We start from the raw sequence: 15,343 nt of genomic DNA on the forward strand, positions 1-15,343 counted from the left end.
TTAAGAAAGAAGCTAGGTTCTATTGCACTCGCACTCTTCCCCGCTTCAAGCCCCCCCCCCCCCGGTTTACGAAGCCTCCCTCGCACAAAGACTAGTCAGCAAAAGAACGAACCAGTCAAGCTTAGAGGGCACGCTTGGTGCGACCGTCCACTTGTTACCAAGCGGGAAAAGTGGATAATCGACACGGCTCAGTAAAGATCACTGTTGAGGTCTTTTCCGCAGGACAACCATGAGAGACATATGTACGAGCACGCGCGGCTTCTCTGGTTCACAGATGTGTCGAATTTCCATTCTGTGCTAACATAATGGTATTGTGGTCCGGCCAATTTCTGCCTCGAAAGTTTGACGGCTCATCGTCTCAATTGGACAAATCAATCTGGCGTTGGTGGGGATACCCAAAATCGACCTGTCTTAAGGTGGGCTCCCGCAGAACGACCGCTGAATCTCACGTACGCTCATCTCTGAAGGCTGCCGCCGATCTGTCCATTCAAGAACATGATTGGAGCCATAGATGGAGACCAAAGTTGCTGGGTCTTGATAGCCCGGCCCGCCCCTGTGCTCAGGCGAGGCGGCTAGCGTCTGATATGATGACCTCGATCTCCATCTTGATCAAAATATGGACTAGACTGATTAGCTTCCCGCTGCCGTCAGAAAAGGATAGCGGATATCCACTTACCGTGAAGTTTGTCGGAACGCCCCTTGCGACATCACTGGGCAAGTAGCGGTCGACAGGTCCACACCACACGAGCCTTGGCTGCGATCCTTCAGAATGAAAATATTATGGCGCACATTCTAACGGGTTAGATTGAAGGCGATGCCATACGATTATTCACAAATAGTAGTGCCATCCCAGTAGGCTGGGTCGCCGAGTTTCTAAATCCGCGGGCAGTTGGGGCGTGTCGATGCTAAACACAGGAGAATTCTTCAGACCTGTTAATCTGCTGATCATTTCGATCACAAAACTCAATACATTAGCCTTGCTCCCCCTCGCTAGATTGGAGGCCGCTAAGCAGTTATTTATTTTGTCGTCTTCTACCCCCGGCTGCTCTGTTTGAGCTGCCCTGGCCATCTGCTGAGCATGTCCCCCGAGGCTCTCGCCGGGTTGTTGGCCGCGCCAGCGCTCGCTGCGCCGGAAGGGGTGACGCCAAATTTCGAAAACCCGCCAAATAGCAATGGTTTGGCCTGGTTTGTGACAACTATTTGTATGGTCGTTGCGACCGCATGTGTATGTCTGCGCTTGTTCGCTCGGGTGTGGATTGATAAAAAGATTCGTGTGGAGGAAGGTGAGTTTGGATTAGCTTCATACTATGCCTACTCAATGTGTCTAGCCCAAACACGACTAATCATTGTTTTAACGACAGTTATGATGATATGCGCCTACGTTCGTTCACCTATTATTTGATGTGGTGTGAAATCTTACTATAATATACTGATTACTTCTAGGGTGCTTACTGGGGAACTGCTTACGCTGGCTATTCGTTGATATTCACGCCCGGTTATTTTGTTCACACCTGGAATCTCCACAACAAAGACCTCATCCAACCACTCTACGTGAGCTTTGAATATGACCAGTGCTTGAAACCTTTTAACTAGAAGCTAATGGACGATTTTAGCTGATTCTCATCTACGGCTGCTGTTATTCGGCGGTCTTGCCGTTGATCAAAACCGCTATCCTTATGGATTGGTGTCGAGTTTTTGTCCCAATTGACAGAACTCGTAATCTATTTTGGATTGGATGCTGGGCCGTGATTGCCCTACAATGTCTGTGGGGAATACTTTGCATCATTCTTCTGAATATGCAGTGTCGTCCTCACGAGGCGATCTGGAAATTCTACATTCCCAGCAAATGCTACTCTCTGCCAAATGTGATGCTTACATCTGCCTCGGTGCAAGTTATCTCCGATGTGGCAATGTTTCTCTTGCCACAGCGAATTATTTGGAGCCTGCAGATGAGCTGGCCGAAGAAGATCGGTATTTCGATCATCTTCGGTGTTGGTATCCTGTAAGTTCTCAACTACCATTATCGCAAGACCTTGGCCTTCTAATCTTGATTTCCTAGGGCATCTATTTCAGCAATTTTCCGCTTAGCTCATACGGTCGCCTTCGCAAAACAAGCAGACAGCATGTATCTAATCGGGCCTCTCCTCTTTTGGGCCTGTGCCGAGATGAGTTGCGGTTTCTTCATCTTTAGTGTTCCCTGTTTGTCCAAGATGATCATTGAGACCGGACTTGCTCGTCGATTGACGAGCGCCCTTGGACTTAGTGCAAAGCCTAGCAACCCATCTGATCAAACTCCAAATTCTGCCCCTCGCCATTTGTCGCGTGCTATCTCTCGAGGAAATATTTCTAAGCCTTGGCTCACGACAGATACAAACTACCCCCAGATAGACGAAGACAATATTCCTATGAGGGATAAGGGGAAGTCTGAGTCACAGACAAATCTACATAATGATCTCGAGTCTCAAGATTATCAAAATGATGCCCAGGCAGGCAGATTACATGCCAGTGTCACGAATGACTCTCGTTTTCACTCTGGTAGTGAGCAAACATCTTTGAAAGAGCCAAATCTCTAGCTTTCATGGGGTTTATCGGCTTCCAACCACACAGTCTCTAGGTCTGAGGATCCACGGCTTGGGGCATAAATAGAGAAGGACGAAAATTAAAATAAAGAGAAGTGAATTAGGAGCAAGGACATATGACTATTAAGCGATAACGGATTCCCATATCGCATACTGTAGGACTATCCTAAATCAGTGCTTCCATCAGCAGCGCATCCGGATTCCTCGCCCGGCTGAGAAACGTCCTCGAAAGTGACCTCCATCGGCGATGAGTTGCCTCAGTTCAGAGTGAAGCGTCTGAACCTAACGACGCGATATTTTTGTGATTCGCCTGTCTAATTCGATAGTTAGTTATAAGCCAATTTCCAAGGTTGAAGATAAACACACAATCTTCTCGAACGCACGCAATTTGAAATTGGCCGAAGGAATCATGGATCGATTTGTATAATGTGATTCAATTTTCAAGCTCGTTGATCTTATAAGATCATATAACAACCCTGGAGCAAAGGTGGCTCGGAATTATCGATATAGCGCTTCCCAGATTTCGGTTATGTCGCCCGAACCTTACTCCTCTAATTAGTACGTAGTCTTAAACAAGAAGGCTCTAGAAAAAGTACCTCAGAGAAGTAGTTTGAATACAGCAAGAGAAGGAGCGAACATTTATGCCACCCAGACCATCCGTTATATGATCATACCCCATGGATTCCAACACGATACGGCGAACTGCGTTATGTGCATTTCCTGACGGATCATCTTACCGAGAAGGAAAATCGGACAGCTCGAGCCTTGATGCTAGCAGACTACGATGAAATATACCGGGCCAAAGAAATGCGGCAGGATGATCGCATGAATCTGCAGGCTGACTCGGAGTTGACATACGATGTCTTCTCAGACTGTTTTATGAGAAACTGCTCGGCAGACGGTTACTTTTTTCCCTGGACGGGAGGCAACGAGAGCGAATATCAAGACACTGAGCAGAGGATTTGGAAGATTATCCTGTCTGAAGATTTCCGACGCTACAATGGCAATTACTTCTTCTGTGTCGATGAAAAGTCTGTCCATGATCAGACAGTGATTCGGGTGGTAGTAATCATGAGCCAGACATGGCTTCCATTCATATTGCTTTAAAGGAAAGCGGCCACATGGCTCCGAAAAGGTCCGGGAGTGGAAGAGTTTTTCTGGACTCGTAAGCCAGCCACAGAGGCTTATGCTTATGATATTTATCGTGATCATGTTGTTGGACTTCACGACGATCATGTCGAAGCATTCCAGAAACCAGATTGGATATAGCATGTCAATTTGAATATCCAGAGCTGAAAGATGCCTTTGGAAGAAAAGAAAAGAAAGTATCAATCCAGAATGCATTTTCATCATTCCTCCCAATCCTCTAGATATGCCAGTGCATTAAGTGATGATAAGTGGGTCTGATTGTTATGCAGGCACAATCACGGCGAGCCAAAAGCTTAACTCAATCAGCTGAACGCCACGTCTTACTCTGTACGGATACTCTGTGCATTATTCATACAGCAGCCCATAGCAACGTCCAACGATACGCCACAATCAATAAATGTATGCATGATTGCTCAAATCCACCCAGGTAACATCTCCAAACTACAGCCTACACTGCAATCCACACCCACTCGGCATTGCCGATGAAACCCCATCGGGAATCCAGCACCAATACAGAATGCAACCGAGAGACCCACCCAATCGAACCCGTGCCGAAGGCCCGATGAAAAGATTTGTTATGATTGTCGCTATCAGGCACGCAAGCCAGGGCCAGGGCCAAGGCTAGCCCTCCCCTCGGGCGCAGATCGAGATCGTCGATCGAAGTCCTGTGAAACCCTCTTCCCACCCCGATCCCATCCCATCCCGGCACTTGCGATTGCGATTGCGAGCAACACACTCGACTTTCGCGACGAGAATGCCACAAGGATGCGCCCCCAAGACGGCGCCCAGGGTTTACCCGCGAACTATTCCCTATTGGCGCGTCTTGGTCGATCATGGCGCCGTCACCCAGGAAGTTCTCGATTCCGAATTCGCTGGCTCCGGTACTGAAGAGGATCCCTACGCCGTGACCTGGATCCCTGGCGACACGCGCAATCCACAATTATTCAGCATGGCCAAGAAATTGTCCATCACGTTGACTGCGGCGGCGACAACTTTAATCGTATCCCTTGCCTCTTCTGCGTATAGCGGAACCATCGACGAAGTTATCGAGGGATTCGGCGTCAGTACTCAGGTTGCTACCCTGGGGCTATCGCTGTATGTGCTAGGCTTCGCGATCGGCCCTCTCCTTTGGGCTCCTGTCGGCGAGGTCTGGGGTCGACAGGTCTCGTTTTTCATCAGCATGCTCTGTCTCGCTGCGTTTTTGGCGGGTTGTGCGGGCGCGCAGAACATCTGGACGCTCTGCATTCTTCGTTTCTTTGCTGGCAGCTTTGGCTCGTCCCCTTTCAGCAATGCTGGTGGGACAATCTCGGATTTGTACTCAGCGAGGCACCGCGGTTTAGCGCTGAGCTTGTACGCTGCTGCTCCCTTCCTAGGCCCGTCGCTCGGTCCCATCATTGGTGGCTTTTTGGGGATGAAGGCTGGCTGGAGATGGGTTGAGGGCTTCCTTGCTGCGACGGCTGGTTTTGTTTGGATACTATCGACACTGATAATTCCTGAAACATACCCTCCGGTTCTTCTACGTCGACGCGCCGAGACCCTCTCGCAGATCACGGGCAAAGTATATCGAAGTAAAGTTGAGATCGATAAAGGCCGAGTGTCATTGGGGAATTTGTTGAACAAGTCACTTCTCCGACCCTGGGCTCTCCTTCTCGAGGAGCCGATTGTCTTTCTTTGCGCGGTATACATTGCCATCGTCTACGGTACGCTGTATATGTTCTTCGACGCTTTCCCTATCGTCTTTCAACAAGGTCGTGGGTGGAATCCAGGTGTGGGCGGTCTTTCCTTCCTGGGGATCCTGGTCGGCATGCTCATTGGTATTGGATGTACGATCCCTGCAAACATGCACTACATCAAAACTATGGATGCTCACGGCGGCCGCGCGCCACCAGAGACACGCCTGGTGCAGTGTATGCCGGGTGCTGTTTTGATCTCTATCAGCCAGTTTTGGTTCGCGTGGACGAATTATCCATCCATCCACTGGATCGTATCTATCATTGGCACGGCGCCGTTTGGAATTGGCGTTATCCTGATTTACCTCGGGATCATGAACTATTTGATTGATTCATACACGATCTACTCGGCATCGGTTCTCGCGTCGAATGCTGTTCTCCGCTCTGTCTTCGGTGCGATCTTCCCCGTCATCTCGCTCTATATGTATGGTAATCTGGGGATTCACTGGGCTCCGTCGATCCCGGCATTTCTCTCGGTTGCTTGCATACCGATTCCGTTCCTTTTCTATAAGTACGGAGCTGTCATCAGATCGAAGTGCAAGTACGCAGCCGAGTCCGAAGAGTATATGCAGAGAATCAGGGCGCATACACTGAAAGAGAAGAAGTCTGATGAAAGTAATACGGGAGAGATGATGACGTCCGAGGAATCTGCTCTTGAAAGGGCGACTACGCTACATTAATCAGGCAATTGGAAAGGGGAGAATACATAGACATGGATAGACTGTAAATAGAAGCATTATTGTTGACGAATCGAAAAACCATTTCATACTACATTCACACGAGACCATGTTCGGTCAAGATACTCGGAAAACAACGCGAATGACCTCTTCCTATTAACCAATGCTCGTTGAAAATTGGATGAACCCTTTGCTCTGTCAAGTTCTCGCCAATGGTGTAGTTGGGTAACAGGTTCTAGCCACCACTACCTAACGGGCCTATCTGAAAGGCAGCACCAGATAGCGATGTATGGCTGTCTGGGACCATGCACCGATGAGACGACTCGGGAGTGGGCGGGCTGCGACAGTACAACACTTTGAAACGGGTGCACACGTGGACAAGTGGTCGTAGGTTTTTTGTTCTTTTTTTTTCCTGTTTCTATTCTGGCATATCAGAGAAGAATTATCCTCTACTTTTTTCTGGATTGGAAAAAATTGAGAATGGGTGGTTTTCATCCAATATCATAAGATGATTGTATATGATGGGCCATTTTATAGATTCAACTTAATCCAACTCGTCTAGAACTTACATTGACCTTGGACAGCCCCACTTTGTACTGTTACCGGAAGACATCAGGTTCGATTTTCGCTTTTGTATCAGGCTTCTTTTCTTGGAAAAAAGAATACTTCCCATTTTCGCCCTCTACTATACAATTGACAGCAATCGACTTGTGGTCACTTTGTGAAACAGGAAATGGACTCTATTGCCATGGTGGTATATGTAAGAATACAGTGTATATGCATCGGATCGGATCGGACCAGATCAAATCGAATCAAATCAAATCAACACCCTGCGCAGACCATCCGTGCCCCCAAGGACTCTTCGCCCGGTAACGGGGCACCTACCCTTCCCACTTTCCCATTTCCCACCACGCTTGCGCGTTCCAGTCTCTTCGTTGGCCCGCCCGTCGTTCTTCTCCTCATCCTCCTCGTCTTCGCCAGTGATCTCCTCTTCCCACGCGGCGCCGGCACCTCCTCCGTCCATGAAGTCCAATTGTCGCTGGTGCTCGCCGTTCAACCAGTGGAAGATACAGACATAGCAGAAAACGTAGCCTGTTTGGCAGGCGGTCGGATTTGTCAAAGCGTTCAGGCAGACAGGGCATGTATTAGCGCTGGAAGTATCGGCTGGGGGGTAGAGGAACAGTGAAGATGGGGAGGTAGGAGGTCGCTGAAATAGGAGGTTGGTGTCGTCGTGGTGACTTGAGAGCCGACTTGAGATCTCCAGAAGCAACCTTCTTCTCTTGCTCAGCGACCTGCTTCTTCTTCTTCTCCTCTTCTTCCGCGGATTTCTTTCGTTCGGCCGTATTAGTGAGGCCTGAGATCACGGGGGCTGGGAGGTCGAGGACTTCGGTCGCTTTGCGGGATAATTGACGAGAGAAATCACTAGCATGCCACCATTCCAGGAACTTCAGCGCAAAGATAGATGCTGGGAGGAAGTAGCGAAGAGAGGTCAGAAGCTGGGTGTTCAGGTTCTGTGGGCTGAGCAGACCCATCAATCCCGAGCCTGGTCGCTGGGATCGACTGCCACCGGGGGCGGGCTTGGGATCGAGAACTGCAGCGATGGCACGATGGTCGGCGGCCCCGAGGCGGCGAATGCGAGAGCCGATCAACCAGAGGAATGGAGAGGAATATTTGGTATTATCGAAGAGGTAGGCGAGGTTGAACGCCAGAACAGAGAAGTAATATGCCGCATTCACAGATGGGTAGACATTGCGCAAGAACCACTTATAGTAGTGGAAGATGCGCTGGCGCACTGTCGGGTTGTGAGGTAGGTCATCGCTGGGGTTGTATCGCGGCCCGCCGCCCATCACCAGAGACGCTTGTGGCGCAGCGTGGATATCATATCCTTCATCTAGCTTGCGCTTCAGATATGGAACACCGACCATCACCAACAGGTTCTTCCACACGTCGATGGAGTGCAATTTGAGGGCGTCGCGGACCGGACCGTCAGCGCCGACCTGGGCGCGTGGGATTTCGCCATTCTTGGTGCGGAGAACGCGCTCGCGCTTGAGAGAGTAGAAGTTCTCTGTGAAAGATCCGCCGAAGGTGCGCAGATAATAGCGTTCGACAACGAGGGAGAGGAGGGCGTAGACTTCGTCATATGAATTGAGGATCCGGAGAAGGTACCGGGGGTGGCGGTGAGTCGCGACCGCGAGAAGGTATCGAATAGAAGGTGGTAGGAGATCGGAGAGTTGTTGTTCGGCAAGGAGTTCTAGAAAATGATAGACTTGTTAGCGAACGTGGTCGTGACCGCGGCGCAGCTCAGATTGGCCGATGAAGGCGAATAGAGTACCCCGTCCAGGGATGACTCCCCCGCAAATGGCGTCGAGACTCACCGAAAAGTGATGGCTTATGCTCATCGAACTCTTGTTGAAGACTAGGAAGGTACTCCATTTTCAAGAGTACCAGTCATCGTCGACCAGAGAGGGGGGCGGAGGGGAGATAGATGGAGGAGGTGGTGGTGGTGTGAAGGTTGCGGAGTGGAGAGTGGATTGCCGGAAGGAGAACGGGGGGGATCGGCGGAAGCCGAGGTTCATTGACACCCGCGTATTAGGAGTATGACCATGACAAGGACTATGACTCGGACTACGGAGTACAGTATACCTGATATCGGTGAATAATGGTACTTCACATTCCAACTCTCCTATCTGCAAGCAACTATGTTCCAGTTTCCATATTCTAAGAGAGATACAATATCTGCTTTCTAACCCAACTACCCATCGGTTACAGTTCCATACCCGATCGGCCACCTTCACGAACAAAGTCGGGCTTGGTAACAACGTTATGTTCATGATTTTGAATCTGGTCCAGGAATTTCTTCGCATTTTCAGGATCATCAGCGAAGAGAGTATCCGCAACATGTCGCTGGGGAGTCTCGCCCATCCATTGGAATAAGGAAATATCTCGGAACTCGTCGGCGCGGAAAACCTCCAGCATCTCAACAGGTTCATCACCGATATTCTCGACGAAATGGCCCATGTTGCGGGGCACAATGCCAACATCGCCGGGAAGATAGTCAAATGTCCGAGCGGTGCCCTCGGCAGCAAAGATGGTCACTCGGGCACGACCCTTGATGAAGAACGACCATTCGTCGGCATTCGGATGCCAGTGCATTTCCCGAATGGCGCCAGGCTCAATGATCGCATGGGCGGCTGAGACAGTCTTGGAGATGGGGAAGTTGTTGGAGTCGGTGATTCGGACTTGCCCTCCGCCATTGCTGCTCTTGATAGGCTCTTGGTCAAGCATTCGGTGGGTGAATTGATACTTGGACTTCTTCGCCTGCTTGCCACGGGGCGCCTCGTCATCTATAGAGCCTGGCTTGGAGCCCTGGAATATGTATTTTTCGCCTTCGGGAATATGGGCGAACACCCTGGGGTCCAGGTTGAAGTTTTTGGATAGCACCGATTTGGGGGGTATGTGCTATACATTTTCGAGTATTAGTCAAGGAACAGACAATCGTTGGACACGTTATAGCGCTTACCAAGCCAATCCGTCAGAATAAAGGTCGATTCCTCGGAAAATCGTCCATCGTCAAAGATGAGAAGGAATTCTGTTCCATTGGGGCTTAAGCCTTGTAGGGAGTGAGGCACGCCGCTGGGGAAATACTAGAGTGAGGATGATGTTAGCCTTTGGGTCCCTGGTCCGAAACTTGAATTTGGAGGCATGTCCTGAAGGAAGGAAGGTAGGTATATACTAACCCAGATATCACCCTTCTTCAAGTCATCAATGAAGTTCCCGCCCTCGTAATCAAGCGCGGTCACTCGAACTTCGCCATCGAGAACATACGCCCATTCAGCCTCTTTGTGCCAGTGAAGCTCTCGGATCACACCCTCATCAAGTCTCATGTTGACAGCAGCAAGCTCGACACTTGTTCCGAGTTCACGAACGGTGGTCTGGCGGGTCCATCCTCCTTCCTGTGTAATGTTGGTTTAGTAACTGGCTCGGGAAAGGGAACTACAGAGAAAAGAGAGCCCTTACCTCAATACGGATATGGGAATCAGCAAAGCTCCAGCGCATATTAGCCAAATTACCCTTGTCGGTACTGGGAGGTCGCACAAGATCTGGGCTCTGTCTGGAACGATCCTTGTTCCAAGGTCCCAAGACCGAAGCGCCTAATCCATTGCGCCAGGGGAGAGGGTCGAGCTCATCACCAACTGTATCAACAGCTTCATCGTAAGGGTCTCGGTGGCCAGGTGTGAACGGAATGCGGCCGCCTCCCGTCACACTATTGTAGGATTTAGGGAGTTCAAGGCCATTTAACAGGCGTTGTTGGGGACCATCTTGTACGGGGATCGCACTACATAAGTGGCCTGCCAGGGCCAGCAGTAGAACGGTGGAGTGCATAGTGACACCAGGGGTTTTCCTTTTTGCTTTTTTTTGGTGTAACAAATGGCTGGAGAGGGAAAAGGAATGCTTTTTGAAGGAATCAAACAAGTCAAGTAACTTTGAAATGCCGCGGGTTAGTTTGCGGGGAAGAAAGACGCAATGACGCGCTGAGGCCTCGCCACTCGCAGTCATCAGAAGCACGTAATCCATACGTCTATCTTTACTTTTCATCTTATACCGCAATCCTACAAGTACAATTCTTTAAGCTTTAATTTAAATGGGTCTACAGAAACAATGCCTGTATGTTTGTAATAGCTAAGAAATGCCAATGGTGTATTTTCTACCATGCTTGAAACTACCGTCGATGTAATGCAGGCCAAGGCATTTAGAGGTTGAAGTGGATTACTCCGCATTCTCCGCACTGAAATGGTCTGAGCTTCAAATGTACTCGGAAGGCACCGATATAAACTTGGCTAGGCAACCATCCCTTGTCAATTAGCGGTTTTTATTGGAGAGTTGAGAAACCGACGGGTTCTTATGCAAATATTTTAATAAACAAAGGTATGCTACAGCTATAATACAAGGGATCCATGGATATTAGATTCACCAGCCTTCCTTCTTCCTTCTTCCTTCACCAATTGCTCTTGGCAAGTGCCTCCTGGCACTGAGTCCAGACACCTAAGAAGGAACTCGGAGTCTTCCTCTCGGCCCGGGATTGGATATCAGGGTCCGCGACCAGAATGCAGTGCATGAGGGAGGTCACAATTGGACCCTGCAGCCGCACCGGAGTAACCTCTCGTTCCATCATAGGAACCCACTCGGAGACACACTCGCGCGCCCGTCGTTCATCCCCAAGGTCAGCGTGCAGCTGGAACAGTTGGGCATAGTCTTCGGGTGTGCGGATGACACCTTTCAGGGGAAATTTCCGCCACAGACGCCAGAAGCCATCGTAGTCTTCACATCGAAACTGGGTTGCCATGAGCTGGCGGGCCTCTGCTTCGTCAAAGGCGACATTGGCACCAGAAACAATTTTTGACAAACGATTCAGCATCTGACGCTGGGATTCAGACCATTCATTGCCGGTTGTCGATTGCGGTGTAATTTTTGACTGGGAACGATCTTCCTTCGACGGGAGTTTGGTTGTAGTATTAGCTACGCGATAAAGCATATTGAACACTTTCATATTGAGGATCGGAACACCCCGGAGGCTGAGACGGTCGAGAACTTGCAGAGCGAGCTCGATGTCTGCCTCGGGTAGATATGAGACAGGCTGTCCATGACTGTCTTGAAGCTTTTGCGGGGCCAGGAGCGCCGAGACAATCTCAAAAGCGAGATCGTCCTTCAAATTGTAAGCATTGCCGAGATATTCAGTAAATGAGGCAGACAAGGCAGGCTTGCTGTATGCCGGATGGTGGCAGGCAATGGCAATCGTAGCCAGTCTTAGGCGCAATGCTGCTAGGGATTCATGGGACATGTTGGCCGGAAGGCTCTCGTTAAGCAGTCGTAGAAACAGAGTAGATTGATAATCATCAGGTCCAGTTCCAAGCTCGATCCTCGCATTCTCCTCGGGAAGTCCAGTCAACATCTTGAGCAGCGATGCAGTGGACATTCCAGGTGTTTTTCCGGGAGCTGATGAAGCTGCAAAAGCGGTAGCTGGATCCACTGATTTGATGGAAGACGAGGCACCTTCGCGACTAGTGTGAAGACCTCTTTTCTGGCCACTGGGATAGCTGGCAGCACTATTCAAAAAGCGGCTCTTTGCCGAGGATTCGGTCTTAGGCGCAGGTTCCACATTGTCTTGTTGAAGTTCGCGAAGGCGTTTCCGTTCGGCACGGTCAAAGTTCCCTTGCCATAGACCATCCAGGTCGACTTCGGCTCGCTTCTCCTCGGTGAAGATCTGAACAACCACGGTGGTACCAGTGGCAAGCTGACCAAAGCCTTCTAGTCCGGCATCTTTGAGGTCCAATCCAATGGGGCTTTTTTCTACAACGCCCGAATTAACACAGATCCAACCCGTCGTGATGCCATCATCCTTTTCATCCACCATCCTGCCGGCATCGGCAGCAGCGCGCGCTCGCCTGGCCTTGCGACGGAGCTTGATTTTCAGCTCATTGCGTCCAAGTAAACCATCGGCGAATGGTGAAAGCTTGTACGTGGCCCGAAGCCACCTGCACAGACGATCGGCGGCTATGTTCAGATGCCTCACACTTCGTGCTGTTCCAATTATCATGATGACATTGGCGCCCAGTGCGGCGGGTGTTTCGAGACCACGAAGATCAAAGAGTTTCAGGCTATCCAAGCCGAGGTCTTTGTACGAATATTCGAGGAGGACAGGGAGTAATTCGGGGGAATTTTCTGGGATTTCCGGGATGTGATCTCCAGATACAGGTCGGGACTCGTCGGCGGTTGGCTCACCCTGCAGGTACCAGGGCACATGAGATGCAGAGGTGGATCCGTTATTTTCGACTTCGGCTACCGTATCCTCCACTGGCGAAATATTGATATCAGGATTTTGTGAAGCAGGAGGGCGATCAGACCGCAACGGGCCTACAGTTGAAAAAGCTCTGGGGGTGAACATGTGTCGAGGGGTGTAGGTGTATCGGGGTATCGGCATGCCCGATACAGCCATAAATGACCGAAGGGCCTCATGGCGACAGGAATGGCACACGGCCCCGCGTAATAAGGCTCTGCTCATGGCGACGCTATTGTACTGGACCTTCCAAGATCGCTCGAATTTCCACGCGATATTGGCAGAAATTATAGGCGGTGAGTAACCCGGCGATACTGCGGGTGCAAACAGGGCAAACGATGAGTCAGCGATAAAAGATTCGGCCATGGCGGGGCAAAAGTTACAAATCGATCTGTTCGTGACTTTATCCTCTCACAGACTCCCTTGATTTTCGAGTATATCCGATTGGAATCTCGTCAAGATGTCGATGGATCTGGATGCCCCCGTTCCCATGGCGGCGATGCAGCAGGACCAGGCCATCTCTGCAACGTGAGTCTTTTTTTTTCCTTATCGCGGAGGGGTTTTTTTTTACTACTCCGGTACATTGTGAATTTCAAATACTAACTTATCCAGTATTCTCTGCTGCAACTGTGGTGCTCCTATCGATGGAACTACCGCGGCCGGAGCGCTCTGCCAGGATTGTGTTCGTCTTTCGGTCGATGTCTCCCAAGGAGTGCAACGTGAATCAACCCTGCATTTTTGCAAGGACTGTGAGCGTTGGCTGCAGCCCCCGACCAGCTGGCTTGTCGCTGCCCCCGAATCGAAAGAACTACTCGCCATCTGTCTGCGCCGCCTCCGTGGTCTATCAAAAGTCAGAATTATTGACGCCAGTTTCATCTGGACTGAGCCTCACTCCCGTCGTGTGAAGGTCAAACTTACGATTCAGCAAGAGGCTTTCCAGGGTACGATCATTCAGCAGAGCTTCGAGGTTGAGTACGTCGTCGCTACACAGCAATGCCCGGATTGTCAGAAGAGTTTCACCCACCACGCCTGGCGCGCATCCATCCAGCTTCGCCAGAAGGTCCCCCACAAGCGTACATTCTTGTACCTCGAGCAGCTCATTCTGAAGAACGGCGCACACAAGGATACAGTCAATATCAAGGAGGCGAAGGACGGTTTGGATTTCTACTATGCTAAGCGTAATGAAGCCGAACGAATGGTCGAGTTCCTCTGCAGTGTTGCTCCCATTACTTCCAAGAAGTCCCAGGAGCTCATCTCGATGGATATTCATACATCCGGTAAGACATCCGTTTTCCTCGCTTTCACCAAGCATTTAATCTAACAATTTTACTCTGTCAGTCGCTCAATATAAACACACTTGGTCCTGTGAGATCATCCCCATCTGCAAGGATGACTTGGTTGCGCTTCCGATCAAATTAGCCCGTCAGCTGGGCAACATCTCTCCCCTGACACTCTGCCACCGCGTCGGCAGTGCCGTCAACCTCATCGACCCCCAAACCCTCCAAACCTGTGAAGTTCCTACTGGCGCTTACTGGCGCTCGCCTTTCAAGAACATTTCGGATGTCACCCACCTGACAGAATTTGTCATTATGGATATTGAACCTGTTGGTCAATCCAATGGTCGATTCTTCCTAGCCGAGGCCACTGTTGCCCGTGCCTCTGACCTGGGATCTAATGACATTACCTACTTCACACGAACTCACCTTGGTGGTGTCCTTCACGTCGGAGACTCCGCTATGGGTTACCATTTGGCTGGTACCATCTTCAACGATGACAACTACGAGGCCATCGAGAACAGCCACCAGTACGGCTCCACACTTCCTGATGTGGTCTTGGTGAAGAAGCACTACGCTCGCAAGAAGAAGCCCAAGAACCGCGCCTGGCGCCTCAGACGTATGGCTCGCGAGTACGAGGAGGAGGCTGCTGCTGCCTCCAGTGCTCCCGCCGCCCCTACCAAGCGCCAGGAACAGGAGGCCAACCGTATGGAGGCCGATTTCGAGATGTTCTTGCGCGATGTCGAGGAGGACCAGGAGTTGCAGCATACCTTGGATATCTATAAAGCTCGCAAGGCGGCTCAGAATGCTGATCAGATGGAGGAAGATAGCGGCAGTGAGGACGAGGTACCAAAGATCAACATGGACGAGCTGCTTGATGACTTTGATGAGCTTAAGATGGGTGACGAATGAGCTTTCTACGAGTGATATCCTTGACGATCATGGCTGGCGTTTATTTGAAATTTCTGACGGGCTTTCAAGAAATCATAAAAGTTCTGAACATTTAGATTATGGCAGTGTGAATAGCTTGCGCAGTGCAAATATTTCTCTTTATCATGAAAATAATCTTTGGTAGTAATGTAGAACATGGATATCTCAA

General features: G+C 50.2%; 7 protein-coding genes across 7 annotated transcripts; 3 read left to right on the forward strand and 4 right to left on the reverse strand.

The window, feature by feature from the left end:
• Positions 1–1,078: 1,078 nt before the first annotated feature.
• On the forward strand, positions 1,079–2,573 carry N7481_008150 (uncharacterized protein; the record flags this gene model as incomplete). The annotated part of the gene is made up of 5 exons (XM_057267369.1): positions 1,079–1,283; positions 1,329–1,381; positions 1,444–1,551; positions 1,614–2,002; positions 2,060–2,573. The coding sequence occupies 5 exons, from the start codon at positions 1,079–1,081 to the stop codon at positions 2,571–2,573; spliced, it is 1,269 nt and encodes a 422-aa protein (XP_057121570.1).
• Positions 2,574–4,482: 1,909 nt separating this feature from the next.
• N7481_008151 (MFS transporter) lies at positions 4,483–6,138 on the forward strand (the record flags this gene model as incomplete). Its single annotated transcript, XM_057267370.1, has 1 exon — positions 4,483–6,138. The coding sequence occupies one exon, from the start codon at positions 4,483–4,485 to the stop codon at positions 6,136–6,138; it is 1,656 nt and encodes a 551-aa protein (XP_057121571.1).
• Positions 6,139–6,952: 814 nt separating this feature from the next.
• Positions 6,953–7,159, reverse strand: N7481_008152 (uncharacterized protein; the record flags this gene model as incomplete). Its single annotated transcript, XM_057267371.1, has 1 exon — positions 6,953–7,159. The coding sequence occupies one exon, from the start codon at positions 7,157–7,159 to the stop codon at positions 6,953–6,955; it is 207 nt and encodes a 68-aa protein (XP_057121572.1).
• Positions 7,160–7,280: 121 nt separating this feature from the next.
• On the reverse strand, positions 7,281–8,568 carry N7481_008153 (pex2/pex10/pex12 family protein; the record flags this gene model as incomplete). Its single annotated transcript, XM_057267372.1, has 2 exons — positions 7,281–8,386; positions 8,511–8,568. 2 exons carry the CDS (start codon positions 8,566–8,568, stop codon positions 7,281–7,283), a joined length of 1,164 nt encoding a protein of 387 aa, XP_057121573.1.
• A 330-nt stretch (positions 8,569–8,898) lies between these two features.
• N7481_008154 (RmlC-like cupin domain-containing protein) lies at positions 8,899–10,518 on the reverse strand (the record flags this gene model as incomplete). Its single annotated transcript, XM_057267373.1, has 3 exons — positions 8,899–9,594; positions 9,873–10,088; positions 10,153–10,518. 3 exons carry the CDS (start codon positions 10,516–10,518, stop codon positions 8,899–8,901), a joined length of 1,278 nt encoding a protein of 425 aa, XP_057121574.1.
• Positions 10,519–11,131: 613 nt separating this feature from the next.
• On the reverse strand, positions 11,132–13,336 carry N7481_008155 (RsfS/YbeB/iojap family protein; the record flags this gene model as incomplete). The annotated part of the gene is made up of 1 exon (XM_057267374.1): positions 11,132–13,336. One exon carries the CDS (start codon positions 13,334–13,336, stop codon positions 11,132–11,134), a length of 2,205 nt encoding a protein of 734 aa, XP_057121575.1.
• Positions 13,337–13,430: 94 nt separating this feature from the next.
• Positions 13,431–15,156, forward strand: N7481_008156 (ribosome-binding protein NMD3; the record flags this gene model as incomplete). The annotated part of the gene is made up of 3 exons (XM_057267375.1): positions 13,431–13,498; positions 13,583–14,247; positions 14,309–15,156. 3 exons carry the CDS (start codon positions 13,431–13,433, stop codon positions 15,154–15,156), a joined length of 1,581 nt encoding a protein of 526 aa, XP_057121576.1.
• Positions 15,157–15,343: the final 187 nt, after the last annotated feature.

The sequence above is a fragment of the Penicillium waksmanii genome (assembly GCF_028829765.1).
Source record: "Penicillium waksmanii strain IBT 27052 chromosome Unknown utg000007l:1.0-4314555.0:1.0-4317578.0, whole genome shotgun sequence".
NCBI classification, from domain to species: Eukaryota; Fungi; Ascomycota; class Eurotiomycetes; order Eurotiales; family Aspergillaceae; genus Penicillium; species Penicillium waksmanii.